At 36.7% G+C, this 26,840-nt stretch overlaps 2 protein-coding genes across 4 annotated transcripts in view; one reads left to right on the top strand and one right to left on the bottom strand.

The window, feature by feature from the left end:
- Positions 1-26,840, bottom strand: part of Adsl (adenylosuccinate lyase) — a 57,673-nt gene that overhangs the window by 22,578 nt on the left and 8,255 nt on the right. The window lies entirely within an intron of this gene.
- On the top strand, positions 162-26,721 carry LOC117987952 (uncharacterized). 3 transcript variants are annotated; one of them, XM_069502614.1, is made up of 7 exons: positions 162-449; positions 1,107-1,308; positions 2,069-2,173; positions 17,735-17,905; positions 22,149-22,254; positions 24,629-24,760; positions 26,503-26,721. In XM_069502614.1, exons 4-7 carry the CDS (start codon positions 17,774-17,776, stop codon positions 26,646-26,648), a joined length of 516 nt encoding a protein of 171 aa, XP_069358715.1. In that variant the 5' UTR covers positions 162-449; positions 1,107-1,308; positions 2,069-2,173; positions 17,735-17,773; the 3' UTR covers positions 26,649-26,721. The 3 variants fall into 3 exon arrangements, with proteins under 3 accessions (XP_069358715.1, XP_069358716.1, XP_069358714.1); XM_069502615.1 differs by having other exon boundaries at positions 171-283; XM_069502613.1 differs by lacking the exons at positions 162-449; positions 1,107-1,308; positions 2,069-2,173 and adding an exon at positions 12,746-12,965.

Genomic DNA, 26,840 nt, shown 5'->3' with positions numbered 1-26,840 from the left:
TTCTGGCAATTTAGAGCAAAGAGTTCAGAATAAATAAATCCAAGATTACCAGATCCTGTGGCAAGATGGGAACAAAACGGCAAATTCGGGGTCAATGCAAGTGTCAAATTAATGAGGTCAAGAGTCAAATAGTATATCCTACAAAGAGTCACTTCTTAGTCACTTGGGTGCTAGCTTCAGGATAGTTTGATTGTTTTTGTGACTGAAGTGATATGAAACGCATCTTTTTAGTTTTTATTAAGTTTATAGTGCGTCTTGTACAGGACTACAGTTTCACGTAAAAGTGCGTGCGTACAGTTTATTACAGAAGAAAATATCTTACGATAATTTTCTTTAACAGAATTAAAATAGAAATAATATGGCGGACTTTCAGATAATATTATAAATTAAAACCATTTATTTTTCAAAGTTAAGTAACAAAATCAAATCAAATAGTTTACTCAAAATAGGTAAGAAATTACACTTCTCGATTGTCAGGTGTTGGATTTTTTAAGATATATATTAGTGGTGATAATTTACAATACAATTGGACACTTTTCGAGTAAAGAATATCATATTGTGGTCTTTTTTAAGACGCTCATAAAACTTTTCTAGGTCGCAAAAGTTACTTTTTAGATATTTTAACCAAACCAACACAGTTATATTTTGATTTTGAGCTGACAGACGACATAATAGACTTGGAGCCTGTGATGGCCAGACCTTCGTACCTGAAAGTTTATCTGCGCATTGTCCCTAACACAAGGAGGAACGATCTGTGACTATAAAGTTTGGATCAAGGTGGCTTTGACAGATAACCGGGACTTTACAAAGACGTCTAATTATTTATATTTTCTTTAGAATAGTATTAGAAAAATAGAATTAGTATATGGTGCCAAATCCACTGATCGTTCCTCCCTATGTTGGGGACAATGCGCCTAGTAACTTTCAGCTTTTATAAAATAATGCAGATCTTGCTCTCATGGGCTCTTAGTCTATAATATTTTTGTTCTTTTTTTGCAACTGTTAAGGAAAACAATGTCGCAGGCATCTATCTCAACAATTCGTCAAGGTATCTAAGTACATAATTGTCATTGAATTGTTTTTTACAATTTTCCAATCGTCCGTAGGTCGGCCAATTCGAGTCAAGGATCCGATTGTGTTCGATTTCAATTGAATAATTAACACGATAGTTAACGATACAGTTAATCCGAATAAACACCAAAACTGGAGAGCCTGTACTCTAGTTTTGTGACGATATCGCCCGAGCTGAAGGACTTTTTGAGCGAGGTCGACGTTTGTGTGGACAAAATTGCGCCGCTTACGGAAAACGTAAGTTTATATTTTATGTTTACAAATTAAGTATAATTAATTAAAATTATTTAATTTTTGGTTTTCCTAAGTTTACGTGAAAGGTAAACAATAGGTTCGCGCTAAAATGCGTAAGAGGTGCACTCAACATTTACTTATCAAAATTTAATATTTAATAATAAAATTTAATTTAATATTCCACGTTTTAGGGCGGCTGGAAGAAATCTCACTAGCAGAGATGAGTTGTCCTTTGTGCACGTCTTTTCATCTTAATTTGTATATATATTATATAAAGAGGTAATGTCGTTAAGTTTGTTTGTAGGGGGTAATCTTTGGAACTACTGAACCGATTTTAAAAATTCTTTCACCAGTAGAAAGCTACATTATTCCTGAGTGACATAGGCTATACGGGATCTTTAAAAACCTAAATCCACGCGGGCGAAGCCTCGGGGATCAGCTAGTATGTATATAAAAGGAAAAGGTGACTGACTGACTGATCTATCAACGCACAGCTTAAACTACTGGACGGATCGGGCTGAAATTTGGTATACAGATAGCTACTATGACGTAAACATCCGCTAAGAAAGGTTTTTTGAAAATACAACCCCTAAGGGGATAAAATAGGGGTTTTAAATTTGTATAGTCCACGCGGACAAAGTCGCGAGCATAAGCTAGTTGTATATATTTTAGTTCCAAGTTAAGACTCCAATATGGGAATAGGAACATTTTAACTAAGTAGGTAACTAAAAACTTAACTAAATAGTTTATCGTATCTGAACAGAGCCAACGTTCTAGTTACGTGACAATATCGTCGGAGCTTCAGCTGAAAGACTTTCTGTGGGACGTCGACGTTGGTGCTAACAAAATTGCGCCGCTAAAGGAAAACGTAAGTGTGAATCACCACCTATAAATCATGAATGCGACCAACCAACACACTTGTGTTGGTTTTTTCGTTTGTCCTTTAACCATGCCGTAACGGAGCAACGAAGCTGGAGGGTGACATAAGCTACTTTTGTATGTTACCGGAAAATCAAAGGACATTTAAAAAACCGGCCAAGTGCTAGTCAGGCTCGCGCAGCGAGGGTTTCGTACTACAGACGTATTTTACAGACATTTTACGCAATAATTCAAAAACTATTATATTTAAAAATAAACAAAAATATGTTTTAGAATGCACAGATGAAGATCTTTCATATGATACCCCATTTGAAATAGTTATCTTACTTCTTGATTGAAAATACTAATTATTAGTTCATGACCACAATTTAATTTTTTTTGTGTGATGTAACTACAAATTCACGGTTTTCAGATTTTTACCCGAATGTCTGCTATAAGACGTACCTACCTGCCAAATTTCATGATTCTAGGTCAACGGGAAGTACCCTGTAGGTTTCTTGACAGACCGACAGACAGACAACAAAGTGATCCTATAAGGGTTCCGTTTTTCCTTTTGAGGTACGGAACCCTAAAAACTAGGTATATTTACGCGTACGAAGTCGTAGGCTTTTATCGATATCGTAACGATCGATGCAATAAAAGTACAGGTTGTAATTTTTACAGATTTTAGTCGGTTCGATTCCCGGGTGTGGCAAGCGAATTTTCGAAAATCTTTGAATGCAGTTTTCTTTCTATTCATATATAAAGAAATGTTTTCTTTGAGTAAATTTTCTATCTTCAGTGTTAAGAGTACTTTCCCTTCAGGTGGCATTACAAAATTCCACCCTGTATAGCACTATAAGGTAGTGTAAAGTGTAAACTCATCCTAAGATGCCTTTATCCAGGCCAATGCAGAATGTGCCACATATTAATCGCTTCAGTACATTTCTTCAGAGATGCATTATGAATTTTTATCGGGTACTTTATATCTTTAAAGGAAATAAGATCAAGCACATTTTTAACGAATTAATTAACAAAAAAAAAAACTATTATTCGTAACTGAACAAGCTAAATATAAAAACCGAATAAGTAGTTTTCCCTTTTCATCCCAATTCATTTCATAAATAGCAACTTCTACGGCTAGGCAGTTGTCCGACCGCCGACGATTAGCGAGAAACGAGTTGAGCTGAGAACTAGAAACAGTTGGGATAGTTTTGTCGCTGTGCTATCAGCGAATGTGCGAGTTTAACGAGCGAGTGGTCGTTATACATTAATTTTATTAATCCCTCTACAAACTTCACGCGTATTTTGTCCGCCAAGGGAGCGTCACTGAGCGAGTTTTTTTTATACTTAGCTCTTGTCGCTGCATCAAACTAGTTACTAGTGGAGAGGAAGTTCTCGTCGGTAGTGTGCACAGTCAGCGATTAACTAAATATTATATTTATCTCTTTTGATACGGAATCATACATCGCATCGATTGTACGTTTCTCTAACGAGATAATAGTCACTTCCTCGTGGGTTGTGGGGAAAGTGCCTTAGACACAAATCTCTGAACTAAATTGACAGATCTAAAGACAAGTGCTAATTCAGTTACACACAAATCTCTATACTGAATTGACAGATTTAAATTAATCTAAATGAATCTATTACACAATCTTTCAAATCTTTACAAAATTTAATGTTAATAGGTAGGTACAGTACACGGCAGAAAGTAATGTACCTGTAATGTGCCTTTAGAATGACATTTCGGCTTTGTAAAGGGTTGTCACTATTTCACTCATACCTATATGACGTTTTGTCGGTCTCAACAAATCTGCTATCTTCTTCTAAATGTCGATGTACATTACTTTCTGCCGCGTACAGTACTAATAGGTATTTTGGGCTAAGATCGATTTTCACTTCGAGTTGAAATCTGACAATGATTGTAGTAGGTTAATTATACCTTCGTTACCAAGTCGCATGGCTCGCCTAACTTACTTTACATGCTAATGAGTCCCTTGTTATCCTAACGTGCGCGTGCGTCTATTTGGAGCGACATACAGTTGCCGTTAACCGGAACAATGGCTCCCTTTAACTATAATCATATTAACTGAAGTACTTTAACGTATTGGTATAAGTCCCGCAAATTATTATTGCGCTGGAACCATGTCTCATAGACATCGAAATATAATTAAGTAAAAATATACCATCAGCTCGAAACTTCAGTCTAGTGCTACGTCACTAAAATGGCAATTTGCGGGACTTAAATGATTTTATTTTATTTTATTTTACTCTTTATTAGATAGGAAAATCAGTACCCTTATCATCAATACCCTTATTATCAGTACCCTTATTATCAGTATCCTTATCATCAGTACCCTTATTATAAATGCGAAAGTGTTTGTTTGTTGGTTTGTCCTTCAATCACGTCGCAACGGAGCAACGGATGATCGTGATTTTCGCCATGGGTATAGACCTAGAGAGTGACATAGGCTACTTTTTATCCCGGAAAATCAAAGGATTCCCACGAGATTTTGAAAAAACGTAATTCCACGCGGATTAGGTCGCGGTAGTAGCTAGTAAATTATTATACATACAACTCTTTTGAGTACAAAGAGGTAGGTATACTTTAAAATTCCTTAGTTTACCTAAAAGGTCTTTATTATAAATGCAAAAGTGTGCTTGTCTGTTGGTTTGTTGGATTGTTGGTTTGTTGATTTGTTGGTTTGTCCTTCAATCACGTCGCAACGGAGCAACGGATTATCACGATTTTTGGCATGGGTATAGTTAAAGACCTGGAGTGACATTGGCTATTTTTGGTAAAAAAACAATATGGCGGCTGCATGGTGCCATTTTCAAATAAGAAAAATTGTAGTTACGTTTTTGGCAGGGCAGTTGTGTTTATATTTTTTAAGTTATTACCTACGACTTGGGAGTGATAGTAGCTAACTTAGTTGCTTATGGTGTAAGTAAGGTAAGTAAGTACTCGCTTTATAGTTTAAAGGGACATAAAAACGGGGGTATGAAAATAGGTCAGCCAACGACCTTGGAGACTTGGATACGCAGCTCTACAATACGATATTCCACCCCAACCATCGTAGAACGTTGGCGCCAAAACATGGCGTCACCATGGCGGACCATTGACGGTCAGGCTGGAGACAAGTTGGATCAATAAGAAAATGAAAGCTGCAGACACATCACTGCGCTGTTGTATATGTGTTTAAAGTTGTCGCACAGTTCACGGCAGTTATGAAACTTGTAACAAAATCTCGAGGCTTCACCTTCACTGGCAGACGTCAAATGTAGACTAGGTACCTACCTATGTGACATGGGCTGTCGTGGCATCGTGACAAAGAGTTTTAAATAATCAAATAACTAATATACCTATGACAGATGTCGATTCAGGATCAATTTACCAACAAATTATTTCCAACTATTTTATATAGAACAAAATAGAATGATTTTATTTTATAAGTACCTACTAGCTGATGGTAGGTTTTTAAAATCCCGTGGGAACTCATTGATTTTCCGGGATAAAAAGTAGCCTACGTCACTCTCCAGGTCTTTATGCAAAAAATCAGGTCAATCCGTTGCACCGTTGCGACGTGATTAAAGGACAAACCAACAATCAAACAGACTTTCGCATTTATAATAAGGGTACTGATGTCATATTTATTTTAGACAATAATAGGTAAGTAGTTAAATAAATTATGCATAATTTATAATGTATACGACTCACGACACAACACAAAACAGCAATCTGTTTGCGCCTTAATCATATTAGCGTGTTCATTCCAAAACTGATTTTTGAATGCAATCTTCAGTCTTAAATTAATTCAAATTTTAATTTTATTTAGATAAAAAAACAAACAAAATAAAATAACGAATCATAATGAAATGAAAGTAAAAGTTGTTGAGTAACTGCATTCTAATTGCTTTTTTTTTACAGCAAAATAATAATATTATATTGTTTGTACGGTAAAATACTAGGTAGGTATGGTAAGTACGTAATTTTTAATTATTTCCGCGGGAAATTGCTATAGTCGCCGTTTTTTTGGGTGTATGAATTATTCAATTCTTTTATATAACTTTATTACATAAAATTTTTATAAAAGAATAGGTTGAAGCAGGCAACTTTTGGAAATATATTTTTTCATCTTAAAGATTACCTACCTTTCAGAATCGATGATAAATAATAATTCAAAACCAATTAACATACCAACAAACCTTAAAGTTTGTCATGAAATTAAAAGAAATGAAATTAATTTAATTTGTTAATAGTCCTATATGGACATCAATTTTTTTTTAGAATTTTAGTTGATCAATTTTATTAGTTAGACTAATAATTTTATTGTAGAATATACTTAATACACAGTTTGACCTTAAGAAATTCACAGTCAACGAACTAAATAAATAAGTTAAAACTCAACATGGCAACACAGCCAAAACGTCACGGGCAATGCAAGCGATTGTTAGGAACAATGGCCCATACCGCCGACAATAACATGCGTGCTTACTTACTGTGTGGAGGTGTTTGTATTCACGTTCGCCCTTAGCTATAAAACGTGCATGTTTATATCGTTACCTACATTACTATCAACACGTTTCCTTTTGATTTTACATAATATTATGCTTCGTTAAAACTTGGTTCAGTGGTTTTTTCCACAATAATATTATAATATAGGTCTGAAGTTCTATAGCGAAACAAAATAGCAACGGTTAACTTCATAGGTACGGAAAGTTCAGAAGTGGAATTTTCTTTGCATAGAGAAAATAATATTCTTTGCATTTTAGAACTTATGAAAAATTTCTTAAAAATATTTTAATTTGTTTAGAGTATCTAGGTACCTATAAATATTTATTTTTCATTCGTTACAATTTTCTAATTACGAGTTTTTAGGCCCATAGGCTAGATGGTAGTAGCAATAAAGCTGCCATCCATCCATACTAATATTATAAATGCGAAAGTGTGTCTGTCTGTCTGTCTGCTAGCTTTTCACGGCCCAACAGTTCAACCGATTTTGATGAAATTTGGTACAGTGTTAGCTTTCAACCCGGGAAAGGATTTTTATCCCGGAAAATCAAAGAGATCCCACGGGATTTTAAAAACCTAACCCCACGCGGACGAAGTCGCGGGCATCATCTAGTAATTTATAATGGTGCTTTATGGTAGGGGAAAAAACGTTTTTTTTACAAAACCAAAATAAAACCATTTAAGATTGAAAGTGTTGCTAGAATTAAAAATTACTGTTAGCTAAGTCTATAATATAAATAATTCTGCTTATACAAAAATTTATAATTAATAATCATAATTACTATAGTAATAGCTCAGTCATTATTATGACTATTATTAATGCTCAATGGCTCTATCAATACCATGAATAATTCTATAATTCCTGTTATATCGGAAAATGAGACCAAGATGTTTAGTCATGATCCTAGATGACACATCTCCCGTGGTGTACCTAATTTTACAATCGAGCTGGAGTTTAGCACCTTTTATTAGGGTTCCGTACCCAAAGGGTGCCAACGGGACCCTATTTCTAAGCCGTCCCTCCGTCTGTCAGCGAGCTGTATGTCGTGAACCTCAATAGGTAGAAATTTGAATTTTTCATAGAATGTGTATTTCTATTATAACAACTTATGCTCGCGACTTCATCCGCGTGGACTACACAAATTCCAAACCCCTATTTCACTCCCTTAGGGGTTGAATTCTCAAAAATTCTTTCTTAGCGGATGCCTTCGTTATAACAGCAATCTGCATGCCAAATTTCTGCCCGATCCGTCCAGTAGTTTAAGCTTTGTGTTGATAGATCAGTCAGTCACCTTTTCGTTTTATATATTTAGACAAATAATAAAAATTTCAAAATGGCCGCCATGAAAATTAAAAAATGTTATTTCTTGTACAATAGTACAGAACCCTTCGTGTGCGAGTCCGACTCGCACTTGACTGATTTTATTACCTTTTATTAACCGGATGTGCTTATTGTCTTATGCGAAAGTCAATCGATCCGTCTGTCAATCTGTCTGTCACCTTTTCACGGCTTAGCCGTCGAACCGATGTTGACGACTATTATCAAACATAACAATCATAATGCGGCGATCTCCACATACAAAAACCTAGGCTCTCTGCTCTCTCCTCTCGTCATAGATCCTTAATCGCATTAACGACGTAACGTAAGCCTCAATAGCTCAACGGGTAAAGGAGTGGACTGAAAACCGAAAGGTCGGCGGTTCTAACCCGCCCGTTGCACTATGGTCGTACCTTCCTAGCACAAGCTTGACGCTTAGTTGGAGAGGAAAGGGGAATATTAGTCATTTAGCATGGCTAATATTCTTTTATATAAAAAACTAAGTTTTTTCTACGGGCACAGTCCATGACAGTTTACATGAAACTTGTAACAAAAGCTGAAGTTTCATCTACACTCGCAGGCGTCAAATGTACTAGGTAGTACAGGTACAGTCATCATCATCGTGATCAACCCATCGCCGGCTCACTACAGAGCACGGGTCTCCTCTCAGAGTGAGAAGGGTTTTGGTCATAGTCTACCACGCTGGCCATGTGCCACCAGTTCCTCAATTGTAAAGGAAAAATACGTAGGTACTTAGATACTAGGTCATGCGTGACACATTGCCATACAAGGATTTTCAGTACGTTTCAGTGCGGACGTTCTAAGCTACGCAAAATAGCTGGAAATACTTAATCTAAAACATGACGTCCTTCGAAGAAGTATGGGAAATAACGCACTCTGACAGTCATAACATTTAAGCTAGTAGATAGTAGGTACCTACGTGGTACCTAATCTTATAACACGTATAAGTCCCGCAAATTGCTATTACGCTGGAACCATGTCTCATTAACATCGAAGTGACGTGATTTTGACGTATACTTAAGTAAAAATATACCATCAGCTCGTAACTTCAGTCTAGTGCTGACGTCACTAAAATGGCGACCACGCGCATTAGCAATTTGCGGGACTTATACGTACCTTCTGCTGACCTATTTTATCCAAACTTCTATACTAATATTATAAATGCGAAAGTGTGTCTGTCTGGCTGTCTGTTAGCTCTTCATGGCCATACATACCTACCTATTTCTTTCTTATCATTTTGAATACTAGAAAAATAGATAAACTATATAATATTGATCATCATCGTCATCATCAACCCATCGCCGATTTAGGTACTAAGTACTGAGCACGGGTCTCCTCTCAGAATGAGAAGTGTTTGGCCATAGTCTGGCCAAGGGCAGATTGGCTGATTTACACACCTTTCAGAGCACTATGGAGAACTCACAGGCAGGTTTCCTTATGATGTTTTCCTTCACCGTTAAAGCAAGTTCCATTTAACTGCTCGGGATTGAACTCCCGACCCGCTGGATAGGAGGCCACTCAATGCTATCACCGCTTTTTTGTTATAATATATTCATAGTTCAATGTTTCAAACACTTTCTCTTTATCAATTTCTTTGTTATCGTTTTGAATACTACTTAGAAAAATAGCTGCATATAATACCGATATTGATTGTCAATAGTCATTACCATAATCGTGATTGACAGTCACAGTTACAGCGATACCGATCGCGCTGCGTGCGCGTGCGCTTCATATTTTTATACGTACCACTAGGGGTGCCATGTGTAAAATTAATAAACTAGGACAAGGAGCTCGTAAACCCCGGATTTTCGAGCGTAAAGATGACCAGTTAAAATCTGTGCTGTGCTCAACTTTCCGGTGCTATGTTTTTTCTACAAATAACATTGAGGTGCGACTGGATCAGCGACTGCGAGAGCGAAGTGAGACGGAAGACTGAGCGGGTTGGGCAATGCGATGCTGAACAAGCCAGCACGAATCGCGTGATGCTTGCCATGTTTTAAACAAAGCGTAGCAGTACAAAGCGCAGCACAGGAGGGTTTGTGTGTTTCTTCATTAATTCTTAGACGAGCGATAGAGACGAGCGATAAAGACGAGCGATAAAGACGAGCGATAAAGACGAGCGATAAAGACGAGCGATAGAGACGAGCGATAAAGACGAGCGATAGAGACGAGCGATAGCGACGAGTGATAGCTCAATGTTCATTGTTCACACTAACACCGGGCATGTCTATTTTTTAACACACAAATATCCATATCCATAATAATATTATTAATGCGAAGCTGTATCTGTCTGTTTGTCTGCCAGCTTTTCACGGCACAACGTACGTAACTTAATAGTTGGTAATGGCAACAATCTCCTTTAAAAATTAAACTGTCTTCAAAAGCTGCGCCGAATAGACAGCGCGGCAAAATTTAAAACCCGGACAGTATACAAAGCCCCGCCCGGAGGCTCCCCGGACGCCCTCCAAACTAGGACATATCCGGGGAAACTCGGACGGATGGCAACCCTCTACGAGTATATATGAAGCTATGCGCGCGCCGCTTGTAGACCGGAAAACGATAGAAAGTGGCTTTTCGAACAGAATAGCAACATTATGAGCGATACACTGACGGCAAATCTCGGGTGTGGTTGAGTGGAAAAATTGGAGCATTCCCATTATCCGATCATGGTGTGGCTCCATTGACGAACACTCGGCAAAGATTCGTTGATGGGGCCATATCCAAAATTTGCACATTCGCAAAACCGGCCAAGTGCGAGTCAAGCTAGCGCACCGAGCGAGGGTTCCGTACTATAGTCGTATTTTTTTGATATTTTGCACGATAATTCAAAAACTATGATGCATAAAAATAAATAAAAATAATATGTTTTCGAATGCACAGGTAAAGCCATTTCATATGACACCCCCACTTGATATAGTTATCTTACTTTGAAAAGATAGACAGACAGACAGACAACAAAGTGATCCTATAAGGGTTCCGTTTTTCCTTTTGACGCACGGAACCCTAAAAAGCCAATCCGTTTAACTGATTTTTTCCCGGAAAATTAAAGATTTCCCACGGATTTTTTATAAAACCTAAATCCACTCGGACGATATCGCGGGCATCATTTAGTTTCTAAACAAATTCTATACAAAAAAGCTTTTAAAATAGTAATTTAGTATTGAAATGAAACCTTTCGCAATGAACAACAGTATTCGTATTCTATAATAGCCCTTTATATGATAAATGTCGATATAAACCATGCTAGGGTGTTTGAAGAGCAGCCATTGAAACTGCTATTAGATTAGAATAGAATTTCAGATGGACTCTGGTTTTTATTATGCTCTAGATATACTGTAAAGCCATGCCACATGCGCCAAAAAGATTGCTTTCTGCTTTTAGATATAGGTTTCATTTTTAAAGTTATATATCACTATCACTACTACTTTAGACATATTATGGGTCGCAGATTTTCTCATGATATGGTGAAAATTACCAATAAATTATACCTAGACTAGCTTATGCCCGCGACTTCGTCCGCGTGGACCACTCAAATTTCAACCCCCTATTTCACGCCCTTAAGGGGTTGAATTTTCAAAAATCCTTTCTTAGCGGATGTCTACATCATAATATCTACCTAGTACCTACCTATCTGCATGCCAAATTTCAGCCCGATATGTCCAGTAGATTGAGTTGTGCGTTGACAGATCAAACAGTCAGTAAGTCAGTCAGTCTGTCAGTCAGTCAGTCAGTCACCTTTTCGTTTTATATATTTAGTACGAAAAACACGTTATTTCATGAAACTGAATAAAAGTTACAAAACTAAATCGGTTTATATTTTGATAATTACGATATTATCATGTTAACAAAAAATTGAGAACCACCTCCTTTTTGGAAGTAGATTAATCTTCCCCACCAATCGGATTTTTATGGAATTTGGTACAGAGTTAGCTTGCAGTCCGGAAACGGATATAGACTACTTTTTATCCGTAAAAACAAAGAGTTCCTACGGGATTTTTAAAGAACCTAAATCCACGCGGACGAAGTGCCGAACATTGTAATAGCCTATAGATATATTTTCGAAACATACATAATCCAATAAAATCTATAAGTACCGTACCTACCTATCATATCGTTACATACGTTTTCAATGAAAGCTACTATGTATTTACAATTTCAGCGGCTCTACGCTTCAGTAGGTCATTTTTGTTGAGCATGCGTTTTTCTCCCTACGAAAATCGTGTGTAAAATATAAACACAGCACGGTCTAAGCGAGACGTAACTCATGTCGTGATAGATAAATGAAAACGCATTTTCTGACTTACACGATAGCAAAAGTTTTCGATATTCAACGATGGATATGTAGATCAAAAACAGAAAAATTTAGTTTTGCTGTTCAAAAACATGGTTCAGATTTCATATTTAAGATACATTTTTTGGGTAAAATTTTAAGATCTCTGTAACGTTTTATAAAAGTTAAATATTTACTACACACTACACAGTAATAAAATTAAGCAAATCAGGAGCAGGCATTGCTGATATTGCCTAAATAATCTAGATACATACGTACATTACTCTAGAATTTTAAGCCACAGTCAAAATAATATGCCGTCTATAACGCATGTGCATAAGTAATAGTACGTTTCTGTATACAGTTATCTCAGTCTTGGTTTTCCTGAAATCTTCAGTGTTTCGCGCAGTCCATCCTATGTTATGTTGTACACTCATACCAAATAATGCGTAAAGGTATAGTAGTCGCCAGTAAAGCCAGAACGTCAGTCGATTCGCGGCGAACGTACAAAGTACTTGTTTCCTACTGAGTATTCCGGGAGGTCGGAGCGCGCCCATAGCAGTTCGATTTTCAAATTTGAAAAAATAATTCGCAGTGTCTTTTTTAAAAAGCGATTGGGACAGTGACTGTGTTTTTAAAGCCATCTTTTCGGCCAGTTGGATAGACGTGTGAACTCTTTGGTGAGACTTAATTTTAATTACCACTTGTTAGTTATATTATTTATTAGGGGCAAATTTTACAATAGCCCAGTAAACAATAAATAAATTAAAATTTGTAATTTGTATTCATTTTAATAATAAATATTAAAGTTTAACTTGCGAATAAGATATTTTGCCAGATTTTTAATACAAAAACTGTCTTAACGACAATTTTATTCCTCAGTTGAAGTTTATATGGCAAAAACTGGGCCTAAGTTTGTCAATAAAATTAATAATCTAAATCTTAAAAATAGTTTTTCTACATTTTATTAATTTTAATTAATTATAAGTAAAATTACTAATAAATTTCATTTAATTTAAATTTTAGTAATCACTTCGTGGTCTGTCAGTCTGTCCGTATGTCGTGTCTGTGAAGAAAATTTATAGCGTATTTCACGTTGGTTCAAGAACCATGAAATTTGGCAGGTAGGTAGTTCTTATAGCACAAATAGAGGAAAAATCCGAAAACTGTATATATTTGTGGTTACATCAAAAGAAAAAAAATTAAAATGTGTTCATGAACAAAGTACCTATTTTCAATTTTCAAAGTAAGATAACTATACCAAGTCGGGTATCAAATGAAAGGGCTTTACCTGTACATTCTAAAATTTTCATTTATTTTAATGCATAATAGTTTTTGATTTATCGTGCAAAATGTCGAAAAAAATACCCGAGTACGGAACCCTCGGTACGCGAGTCTGACGCGCACTTGACCGGTTTTTTATAAAGGTGTATTCTATAAACTATGTAAAAAACTCATACAGTGAAGAGAAAAATCCTAAGTCCTAACTCATTCACCGACTGATTTATATAAACCCTTGGACCTAGAAAGCTGAAATTTTGTACACAAATTCCTTTAAAATGTAGACAATAAATAAGGCCAGATTTTCTAAAATACAGGATCTAAACCACGGTCGCCACCAATCTTTAGGGACGAATCGTCTTACCTACTAGGGTCACAAACTCATTTTTAATTTAGGTATTGTTAGAAATGAGTAACAACAATATAACAATAATAATAACCGAGACCACGACAGCTTAACATACCTTACTTTTGAATGTAGAGTTGAATGACATTCTAACACGATGTCGCATAGAATCCAATTAAGAGATATGGGGTCTATAGACCAGCTATAGGTACACACTCGTGGTCCCCGTAGTCTACTACTATCAATCCATCGCCGGCTCACTACAGAGCACGGGTCCTCTCAGAGTGAGAAGGGTTTTGACCATAGTCTACCACGCTGGCCATTTGCGGATTGGTAGACTTCACACACCTTTGAGATCATTATGGAAAACTCTCAGGCATGCAGGTTTCCTCACGATGTTTTCCTTGTTAAAGCAAGTGATATTTAATTACTTAAAACGCACATAACTCCGAAAAGTTAGAGGTGCGTACCCGGGATCGAACCCCCGACCTCCGTTTAGAAGTAGGACGTCCTAATCGCCAGGCTATCACAGCTTACTCTTAGCTTAGCTAAGTCTACTACTATAGGTGGCCTTTTATTCTCATATGTTTTTTTTATTATTATTCAGATACAAGTTAACCCTTGACTGCAATCTTACCTGGTGGTAAGTCATGATGCAATCTAAGATGGGTGAGGGTAACCTGGAAGGGGTATGGCAGTTTTATTAAACCCCTAACCTTTGGTTTTTACATGGCATCGTACCGGAACGCTAAATCGCTTGGCGGCACGGCTTTGCCGGTAGGGTGGTAGCTAGCCACGACCAAAGCCTCCCACCAGATTTCCAGAGAAGTTTTTCCAGACAATCGTAGTTTTTACAAGCAAGAAAAACGATTATTGTGGCGTATAGGGGTAGGTATGGATGAAAATGCCATATCACATGTTGATAAGCCCGCTTCTAACGTAAATTACATCATAATTCATCACTCTACGACGAGTCAAGGGCTGACATTGTCGTGAAATAAAAAAATGCGATCAGCTTTGCAAGGCGTCGCCGCCCCACTGCGCCAAATTCTACTTATCTATTCTAGAATGTAAACAATTGCATTTGAAAGTGCATACCAGTAGCAAATATTTACGAGTAGAGTACCAAACTGGTAGCGTATTGGAAAGTGGCCGTGCGTGCGTTACGAGCGAGCGATTGGCATGTCTGTCTCTTATGTATGTCTATGGAGATGGCATGCGACATGCGTTGATTGATTTTTTTCTTTGTATATCATTAGCGTGGACCGACGAAGGATCTTAAGACCGGCTGCATAATAAAAGAAGATAGCTGTCAGAAAACTTTCTGACGCACGCTCCGCAAGTCGCAACATGTATCAGACATTTCTTTCCGACAAATCTGCCCCCCAATTGTGTAAGAATAACCATTTCATTTCTATCGCAATCGTCAAGAGATTCTGCCCTTTGATTGGTTGATTCGCTGTTTACATTTTTTCACAGCCATTGCGATAGCCATGAAATGGTTATTCTTACACAATTGGGGAGCTGAGCTCAGTTTGCGAATGGTATTCCGTACAGGGTGTTACGCACAGTATCAAAAATTTCTTTCCTGCGAATCTAAGCTCAGTTAACGAATGGTCGCCAGTTCGCTGAAACAGAAGCTGATGGTATGCGGGATCTATACAAAATGTATAGAGAATACGTCTTCCGACATTCTGATGACACGGACGGACGACCAGTCGTTAACCATTGATGTTAAGCTTATTTCGTGGTTTAACGACATATTTTAATGTAGATAACGGGTACATACCACGATTAATTTGAAGTTTTTATTTGTCGATATTTCAACCCAATTGCACAGTCGTGGTCACGACGGGACTGTTACAGTATACAGTTCTAGTAAATACGAATATAATAAAAAAGACGAACAGTGTGAAAAATGCAAAACAAGCGATTAAAGTTAAATTATACACCATGTGTTTTAAATGGTTTTAGATAGTAATAGATTCCAGAGCAAAACGTTGCGTCTTGCTTATGGAATCTTCTATAATATAAATGAATCACTAAATGTGTTGCTTATCGCAAATTTCGAGAACAGCTGAACCGATTTCGCTGATTCTTTTTTATAATATTCCTTGAAGTACGATTATGGTTCTTACGGAGAGAAAAATTTAAAAAATTTGAATCGACTGTTAGGCGGAACGAAGTTCGCCAGGGCAGCTAGTGTATAATAATTGTTATATTGGAATGCTCGTAAACGTAGTAGGTACCTAGATTATATTAATTATCTATATTGTTAACGTATCAATTTACAAAACACGACTCTATTTTAATTACGATTTAATCATGCCTGATTTGATTTTGCTTGCGGTTTATCATCAGTGGTTTTACTTGAACTTAAGTTACAGTGCGAAAAGGCTATCTTGGCGCGTGGCGAAAATCGGAACTAACGTTGCTGTCAAGTGTCCCCTTTGTTCTTGTTTGAATATTCTAAGCCTTTGTTCTCCAACAGCGCCCTCCTATCAATGCCATTGAAGTGCCAAGAGAGCCTTGTCGCACTGTATAAAAAGCTGATGTCAGGGTCATCTCCGTTTGGTCGGAAGTCGGAACGACCAGATGGGGGTACGGGCCTCGAGGCTTTGCGTCCTTACCCGGACGCGTCGCTGGGCATCTCTGTGCCTAGGTGTTTTTCTTTAAGCCTTCCCGGCTAGGGCCTGCCATTCTTGGCTTTTGGGCCCTGGTGGTTTGGGATATATCCGTCTTATTTCACCGCACAGCGGGTGGATCACCCACTTCGCCGCTGCGCGGTGATGTTGTAGGTCCGTTATAGTTGAGGGTAGGTCTCTGCACGACGGCGCTAGGTGTGCCGTTCAGTGCAAAGACGGGGTCTCTTCCGGTGGGTGTCGCGTCGTCTCGGTCGTCGCGTCGTCGCAGTCGCCTGCGTCTCGCGCTGGTGAAGGCGATCGAAGGAGCTCCCGAGAGCTGAACAAATCCTCAGATTTAAATTCAAAGACTGATTAAAGTGCCTCGAATAATGTAAAATGTAGTGATAGAGTTTTTACACAGAAAGGCACTCCTGCCGAGGCATCCAGACATTTCATAGAGAATACAATTACAAATAATATTTCGCCGTGGCTAGTTACTACCCTACCGGCAAAGCCGTGCCGCCAAGCGATTTAGCGTTCCGGTACGATGCCGTGTAACCAAAGGGGTACGGGTTTAATAAAATCTGCCATATCGCTTCCAGGTTACTCCCCGCTCCCTCTATCACTTACCACCGTGAGATTGCAACCATGCTAATGGGGCTAACTTATGTATCTGAATGAAAAATCCATATTATAAATGCGAAAGTGTGTCTGTCTGTCTGCTAGCTTTTCACGGCCCAACCGTTCAACCGATTTTGCTGAAATTTTGTACAGAGTTAGCTTACATCCCGGGGAAGGACATAGGCTACTTTTCATCCCGGAAAAATAAAGAGTTCCCACGGGATTTCAAAAACCTAAATCCACGCGGACGAAGTCGCGGGCATCATCTATATATATAAAAGGAAAAGGTGACTGACTGACTGACTGACTGATCTATCAACGCACAGCTCAAACTACTGGACGGATCGGGCTGAAATTTGGCATGCAGATAGCTATTATGACGTAGGCATCCGCTAAGAAAGGATTTTTGAAAATTCAACCCCTAAGGGGGTGAAATAGGGGTTTGAAATTCGTGTAGTCCACGCGGACGAAGTCGCGAGCATATGCTAGTCTAGTAAAAAATAAATATTGTGATGGTGTGAAATATGGTGATAATGAGAATGGTGAAACAGGAAATAATAAAACTCGTATTTTCTAGGTGTCGGAGTACGGAGGCGGAGCGCGGGTAGTTTGGGCCATGTCGGCGGGCGATAGGGAGTCGGAGGCGCAAGCCAAGAAGGGGGAAGATGGGCAGACGACCGAAGGAGGACGCCGGGCTGCGACTGCCTTGAAGGAGCATTGGTGTGTCTCTTTGAGGATCGTGGAATTCGTAAGTACACTAAATCATCATGATTCATGATCAACCCATCGCCGCGCCGGCTCACTACAGAGTACGGTCTCCTCTCAGAGTTAGAAGGGTTTTGGCCATAGTCTAACACGCTGACCAAGTGCGGATTGACACACCTTTGAGAACATTATGAAGAACTCGCAGCATGCAGGTTTTCTCACGATCTTTTGCTACACATTAAAACGCACATAACTCCGAAAAGTTAGAGGTGCGTAACTGGGATCGAACTCCCGACGATAAGAAGGAATCCATACCTAGCGTCATAATAGCATCTGCTCTCTGCATGCCCAATTTCAGATTGATCAGTCCACTGGTTTGAACTGTGCGTTGATCAATTAGTGAGTCAGAGGACTCAGAGGGTAATATTAAGCAAAATTTTATTTTACTTTTTCTTGGAACAAATAATGATTTATTATTTTATTTATCAGTCAGTCAGTTAGCTTTTCCTTTATATATCTATATAGATATAGAGAGACAAAATGAAACAGACAAATAATAAGTGAAAATAAAGAAACAAAAGGATAAAATAAGAGGAAATGAGCCGGATATAATAAAATGTAAACAAATAGAAGGACTAGGTGGACTAACCTAACCTAACAGTCAAACGCGTATGTAATCAACTGAAAACAAATGCTAGAATACGAAAGCCATAGATGATTTCACGCAACCTTTGTGACATTGAAAGAAGGAACTAAGTATTACCTGTTTACTTACTACGGAAAATAATGGAAATCCCAATAAAAAAGTTCAATTACACGAATTGCGGAAATGTTTGCCCAACATCGTGAAAGTTAAGAAGATTAAAAGATATACAAGGTCATACTCGTTACAAACGCAACCGACAAAAACACAAAGTATTCGATAGACACAGGACGGACGAAAATATAATAAAACTTACGAAATTTATTCATTTCGGATATCCACAATTAGTAAAACGAACATTGTTGTTAGATGAAAAAATCATTAACACTGTTCAGTGAACACATTTATATTGATTAATTATTAGAAACTAATCTTATTAATTGCATACTATTAAGTATCAGCAATGTAGTGATACAATTTTAATTGGCAATTACGCATTGTAATACTTAATTTCTCATCGCTCAAGCGTGTTGAAAATATAAGGATCCATATTTCAGATTTTAATAGAGATAAGTACTCAAATGTTACACACAAAGAGAATTTATATTACTTCTGCAAAGAGAATACAAAATAATTTGCACTTCATAATTTTTGAAACCAATAACATCATCAAATTGAATTTGAATTAAGTTTATTAATGACAATAAAATCCTAGTTAGTCCGTAAAGGAGAATCAACGTCATAGGTATTTAACTAATGTATTAAAGTAAATCAAACCAAAACTGCATTAACCAATCAAATAAATAGTAAAAATTCTTTGCATTATGTTAGTCAATTAAATAAAGCTTGCTAAAGCAAGCCTTTTTTTTTAAATAGCAAGCGTGCGGAATTCATTATACAGATCATGATGAGAAGATTAATTTTATTACTGAATAAAATAGAAGACTGACAAACGGCAACTAAACAGGGCTTTCCCGCTTTTCCGAACAAAAATCGTGTTCTTTTAATCGCAAATTAGTATGGTATGGACATCAATTCTAACTTGTAAGCAAGGTGCAGGCTGCAGCCCGCAATTTTTTTTCAAAATGACAACACTATTGCTCGCTGACAATGCATTAGCAGTTACTGAAGTTACCAACTAAGCATGCACTCGTAATATGAACCTTGAAACTGTGAGAAACAAACAGGTGACAAGAACTCCGCATCATGTAGATTGTAGGTACACATCTAGTACCTAGAGTCCTTGACGAATACCTTGTGTAGATGCAAGTTTGAATAGACGCGCTTGTTCTATGATTCATAGCTGTCTATAGTACTTATATTAAGTATTTGAGTTACTAGTTACAGGTTACAGTGTAATTGTTATCGAAGCATTACGATATGTATTGTTAAAATAATCAATTAGTAGGAATAAATTAAAAAATTGTAGGAATTAAAATAATCAATTATTGACTTCTGATTTATTTGATGTGCATTATTTAAAATTTAATAATTTAGAATCATTATTCTATTAATTATTAATTAGCTTTCAGAAATCATTCACATTTTACGTTATTAGTCTATTAGTAAATTATTAATCTAACCAATAATAAAGTATTATAAACAATTATTTCATTCTCTAAATCATCCATCCAATTTACATATTTTATTAATTACTAGCTGATGCCCGCGACTTCGTACGATTGGATTTAGGTTCATAAAAATCCCGTGGGAACTCTTTGATTTTCCGTGATAAAATTTTTTTACAAAAAAAAATAAAAACCGACTTCGTTACACAAACACTAAAAATTGAAAAATAATTTAATTTATTACCGAATATATTATGTATACAAGAGTTAATATAGTTCCATTATAATACTTTTTGGTGCCGGTGCCAATTAGCTTTAGCGGCGCGAATCGTCTAGACTTCATATTTTTATGGGACTTCACAATGGCACCTCATTGGCACCGACCCCAAAAAATATTATTATGGAACTATATTAACTCTTGTATACATAATATATTCGGTAATAAATTAAATTATTTTTCAATTTTTAGTGTTTGTGTAACGAAGTCGGTTTTTATTTTTTTTGTAAAAAAATTTTATTTCACAATTTTTAGTGGCTCCATGGAATTATGCTATGACTGGTTAAAAATCTACTGTTTACTAAGCTATTACACTGATCGCGAGCAATTTACTCTTATCCGTTGAGGAGTTCCAGTATCTATCTTCGAAGATGTTCATCAGATCTTCACCAAATTGAAATGGGACCAACTTTGAAGTATACCCTTTCAAACAAAAAAAGAATTTTCAAAATCGGTCCAGGCGTTTTCGAGTAATCGGGGAACATACATAAAAAAAAAAAAAAAAAAGATTCCGACGAATTGAGAACCTCCTCCTTTTTTTGAAGTCGGTTAAAAAGTAGCCTATGTCCGCCTATAAACCAACACACTTTCGCATGTAATATGGGTAATGATTCTCAACTTAGGTAGATTATGGCATACTTTCTATAATTGACTATATTCGACCATCAAAACTCTGAGATACGAGTAAGTAAGTGTTGATGTTTGTAATTTAGATTTGGATTTTAAACCTTCTAAGTTCACACATTTAGATAGGTAGGTACAGTTCTAGACTTCAGAACCAAGAAAATTACCACTTACTCTACCATAATTGCTTCTTAGGTAGCGAATTACTATGTACGTAGGTACTATGTATAGGTTAATAATGTATTACCTAGCTCTCCGTAACCATACTTCATAGAACATAAAAACAGCTCGTAAAATGGGTGGAAAACGAATAAACGCGCGAAAGTGAAAATACGCCGTTTAGGAAACACCGACATTAGAAAAGCATTACTTTGCGGTATTTAGGAATATACTTACAAAAGGAGAAAACTGGTAGGTATTTGTCAAGACAGTTTTACTTTCACTTGATAATCTCTACTAACGAGTACTTATTTTAATCAAATTACTTTTCGTTTATTCTGCAAGACTCCGCATCTCCGCATCCAGATCGGAGTCGCTAAATGACATCTCAAAAAAGTATTTGCTTTCAACATAGCATGCATTTGACCACTTAGTATTTGGATACTTGAACTTTTTTTTGGCTTCTATATATTTTTTGTGTATTTTTTTAATGACTCGTCAAAAGGTTTATACTCTATCTTTGTTATATTTCTATTGTCTTGGTTTTGGTGTACAATATTTTACTTTACTTTACTTTTACCAGGCACTTACAGTGAGTGCAACAAGGCTATCTTGGCGCGTGGCGAAAATCGGATCTAACGTTGCCGTTAAGTGTCCCCTTTGTTCTTGTTTGAATATTCTAAGCCTTTGTTCACCAACAGCGCCCCCCCGTTAATGTCATTCAAGTGCCAAGCGAGCCTTGTCACACTGCACCAAGACAGTAGTTACGGTACCTAACAGATTAAAAAAGCTCTATTAAATCTATGGCACTACCTATTTACTGATTTGGTAAAAAAAGCTGAAACAGCCAATTTATTTGGCGGCTATTTTCAGCGGAAGTGACGTATGAACGTTACTTCCGTCCGAAAAAGATCTGAGTTACCCACAAACAATCTCACAAATCGAATCTAAACTAACTAAACTAACTAAATCTTTACTTCAAAAGCATTATTTTAGATGTGTTTCGTTCTTTCAGATCCTCGCTGTGATCGCCATCGGTCTGCTAGTGGGCACCCAATATGCCCCACAAGTTTTCCACTCGAACATTCGCCACATCTCCTTGGTCTACTCAGCTTATTCAAGTAAGTTTAACCTTTTAATACACCCCTTTAAATAGATTGCCGGGCTAGCTTATCGCATATTAGCACGCTATGATGTGGCGTTCTATAGGGGTTGGAGGGAGGTTTAAAAAACCTACCTATTCATTAGAAAAATTTGTTAACACAGGCGTCATACTTGTTCCCTTATTCCTTTTAACTAATCACAGGCTACATAATATGAAAACAGTTTTTCGCAGTAGTTATTACTCAAGTCTTTTGTAATAATTAGATACAAGTAGGTACGTGTTATAAGTACGTTTTTTGTTTAGAACCTTCAAAGACATAATAATCGATCAACCATGAAATGTGCCAGAATACTTTAACAATGCAACTGGTCACAATGATGGAAAGATTAGAACAAACCGTACAAAAACGAGACCATGAGCTGTTTAAATTGTTTTACTTTTAACGGAAAATGAGTAAAATATTAGGTGAATAGTAATAACACGTATCTAGTACTAAAGATTATATTAAATTGATTTTATAGAAGTAAACAATAATTGTTGGAAGAGAAGTAGAAAAATGATGAAGAAAGTATTTGGGAAATAATAGTAAAGATAATGATGAGATTGGATATAAGTAAACCATCCTTAAAGTTTGGAATAGATAGAAAAATGATTGACGAATAAAATAATATTTGAAAAATAATGGTAACGTGTATCTAGTAATCTTATCGTATCTTTATTCTTTAGTAAGTACTCATACTTACTAAAGAATAAAGATATCATAAGATTGATTTTATAGAAGTAAATAATTCTTAAAGTTCGCAAGAGAAATAGAAAAATGATTGGCAAAGGAAGTATTCGGGAAATAATAGTAACACATAAGTATATACGACTAAACATATAACGTTTAGATTGATTTATTATAGAAATAAACAATTCTTAAAGTTGGAAGGGAAATTGAAAAATTGTTGAGTTTTCAAAAGTTGAGACAAATTCATTTCATTTCGTTACTACTTTTACATAGAAAAAGTAGAAAGAGAATTAAGTAAACCAGGATTTTTTAAATATATGTAGCAATGCGATAACGTTAATACTTTTTTAAATTACATTAACCTACCTACAAGTAGGAAAGTAAGTAGTTGCTGTAAACTAATGAGTAATGACTCATCAAGAGACAAGCATTGGAACTGTTTTAGATCCACTAGATTGTTAATTACTGGATAATTAGACTTCTATTGTCCATGAAGATATTGTATGTTTAGGATTTGTTTATTTATAATAAACTGCCTCGTTGGTCAAGTGGTCATGTTCGACTGCGGATAACGAGGTCCTGGGTTCGATTCCCAGGTCGGGCCAAAAATAGGTACCTATTGTATTGGGCTTTTCTGTCAAGAAATTCTCAGTACTAGGGCTCGGAGTTAGGAAGTTGACAGTGTGTCGGAGAGCATGCTAAGCCGTTGGTCCTGACCTGATCTCTCTCCGGTCGTGTCGGATTGCTGTCCCATGGAGCTATGTTTGCGCACACACCTGTGTACTATATGTAATATCTCCCGCGCAGTTGGCTAATTTCTATGGAGATTGGCCACCGTGGCCGAAATTTGGTCGGGAGGACATTATTAATTATTATAGTTATTTAAATAAAGTTGTTTTCTAACTTATACTTACCTATCCTAGTCATGTCATTGACATTTTACGCAATATCAATTTAAAATCAGTTTCACTTCTTCATTAACTGGAAAATTGGTTTCAATGAACTTCATTTGACGTGAAAGTGTAAACCGAGTTGTGATTTATTAGTAGAAGCTTGTAGCTTATTAATCGATCAAGAACTAAGTTGCTTGCGTTTTTTCCTTTACTATAGGTAGGTACGTCATTAGATTTTTAAATTAATTTAGGTACCTACTTACCTACTAAAGGTGTTTAATTTAAGTTGTTGGCAGAAATATGTCTTCAGTTTTATTACATGCAATACCATACCTAATACATTTCTGGTATCATACGATATTTGACGACGCAAATGCTGCATAATATAGGTGATTAAGTAGGTAGATAATATTAGGTATTTCAGCTTTGACCTTTCCATACACAGCTGAGGCAGAGTGAACTAGAGTGAGAGAACTCTCGGTTTGATCGGAAGCGACGATCTGTCAAATATAAGTGCCGCGGACGTGAAATCAAAGTAAAATTGCCGTTTCATAGCTCATGTCTACCTACCTAGCGTCAAATGCATGTAGCATTTGATGGTTGTCAGTGATGTTGAAGCCTCGACATTTTATATATAAGTTCAATAACTGTCGTGAACTATGGCCGGGGGAAAAAATCGGAAGAAAAATTATTTACATTTGCGTTCCTGAGTATCCACCCTACGGGCGAACTTAATATGTGTCTATATGTTATAATATGTTGACCAGGTTTCATCATCATCACCGGTGTGCTGATCATCGCGCGGTTGTTGGGCGAATCAGCGGCATGGAGGACTTCGCTGGCCTTTTCTGCCGTCGGCGCCATCATGTTTATAGCCTCAGCTGGCATCATATTCTATGGTATGATATATTTTAATCTATATTACTACTATGTATTACCTGTCAGTCACGGTACTGTTCTTAATTTACCGTTGTTAGGGTTCCGCACCACAACAGGAACAAAGGAACCCTTATAGGATCATTTCGTTCTCTGTCTGTCTGTCTATCATATATGTCAAGAAACCTACGAGTATAGGGTACTTCTCGTTGGAAGAATCATGAAATTTGGCAGGTAGGTAGGTTTTATAGCACATGTAAGGGAAAGAATCTGAAAACCGCGTATTTGTGGTTACATCAAAAAAAATGTACCTATTCATGAACAAATAATTAGTATTTTCAACTTTCAAAGTAAGATTAATATACCAAGTACTAAGTAGATTAGAAAGGGCTTTATCTGTACATTCTAAAACAGATTTTTATAGTTTTTAATTTAGCGTGCAAAATGTCGAAAAAATACGACTGTAGTACGGAACCCTCGATGCGCGAGTCTGACTCGCACTTGGCCAATTTTTTAAAGATTCCATTGCTCAAAATCCTTCTTTAGTGCGCCCAAGAGTACTCTAAGAATATTAAATTTGATGCGTGATACTCTAACAATAATTTTGATGCGTGTTGTTGTTAATGTATTTGTTTTTTTAATTCATTTTTCTTCATTCTTTCATTTATTCTTTTTTACATATTATAATATAATATTTTCAATAAAATCTCTGCCAACATTTTTTCCCCCTGTTGCCAAATACAAATTATAAATTATTTTGACTCGGAGGGTACTCTATCATCATTTGATAATAATTGTCAGGGCACGGATATTTCCTTGTTATAAAAACGTTTGATAAATAGGTATGAATTGCTTATCACCAACAATTGACAATGTATAAAAAACAATAATAATAACACGCACATTGTATATAAGTCACGATATTTATGTACTTATATTTATTTGCGCTGTTTTTCTCACGCTAATCACAGTAGGTAAACTTGAAACAATTATGTATAATCTTAAATGTATCAAGCATAGTAAATAGGCTTAGTCATATTTAAATGAATCGTTACAATATACGGGACGACTATTACACCAACATTATTAGTTATTACATAAAGTTAAGTCGCAGCTTTAAGTTTCTTTATATTCATAATGGAATACAGTACGCTGCCGAAAGTAATGTACATCGGCCTTTAAAATGACGTTTCGGCTTTGTAGAGCGTTGTCTCTGTCACTCATACCTATATGACGTTTTGTCGGTCTCAACGACAGAGACAATGCTCTACAAATCTGCTTCTCCTTCTAAAGGTCGATGTAATTACTTTCTGCCGCGTACATCTAGACTTCGGGCTATTGCTTGGTTTCTTTGGATTTTGCAACATGACGATTTAGTAAAAGTAAAACTGGTCAAGTGCGAGTCGACTAGCACAAGAAGGATTCCATACCAATTCGTACAAGAAACAACACACAACAACAGGTATGAGTGACAGAGACAACGCTCTACAAAGCCGAAATGTCATTCTAAAGGCCGTTGTACATTATTTTCTGTCTCGTTCCAACTCTTTCTTAAGTCTAAGCTAAGTCAGAGTGCGCTCCTATGGTGCGCTCTATAGATCTCACCCTTACATACTTTCTCAAAAACTGCGCTGACGTGGACGTGACAAATTCAAGACTCAATCATTTTGAATCTTTTACGGTAGGTCCGTTTGGACCTATTTAGTATTATTTACACAATTATCTGGATCTGGCGGGAAAATTTTAAATGTTTTTTTTTTCACAGATTGGCACAGATCCTACTACGCCAACGTTCGTCCTAACAAGGGGTCCTATGACCTCGTCTTATCTTCAGGCGTCTTTGCCGTCATCGACGGGGCCGTATTCCTTATTCATGCCTTCTTTACTTTCAGGAAAGAAGCTGAATATTGAATGTTGATAACAATTCTTTTGCACACAAAAAACTATAAAATTACCCGCGCTTAATTCAAATTAACAGTTCTAACTCCTAAAAGTAAAAACCTTCTACCCATGGTCATGGTCCTTGTCTTCGCTGTAACGTTCCGAAATATACATAGATGACATGACATTACTTTTTTTGCCTAAATTTTGTGTACAAAAGAA

Source organism: Maniola hyperantus, chromosome 13 (assembly GCF_902806685.2).
Source record: "Maniola hyperantus chromosome 13, iAphHyp1.2, whole genome shotgun sequence".
Taxonomy (NCBI): domain Eukaryota; kingdom Metazoa; phylum Arthropoda; class Insecta; order Lepidoptera; family Nymphalidae; genus Maniola; species Maniola hyperantus.
This window is presented reverse-complemented; position numbering and strand designations above follow the sequence as displayed.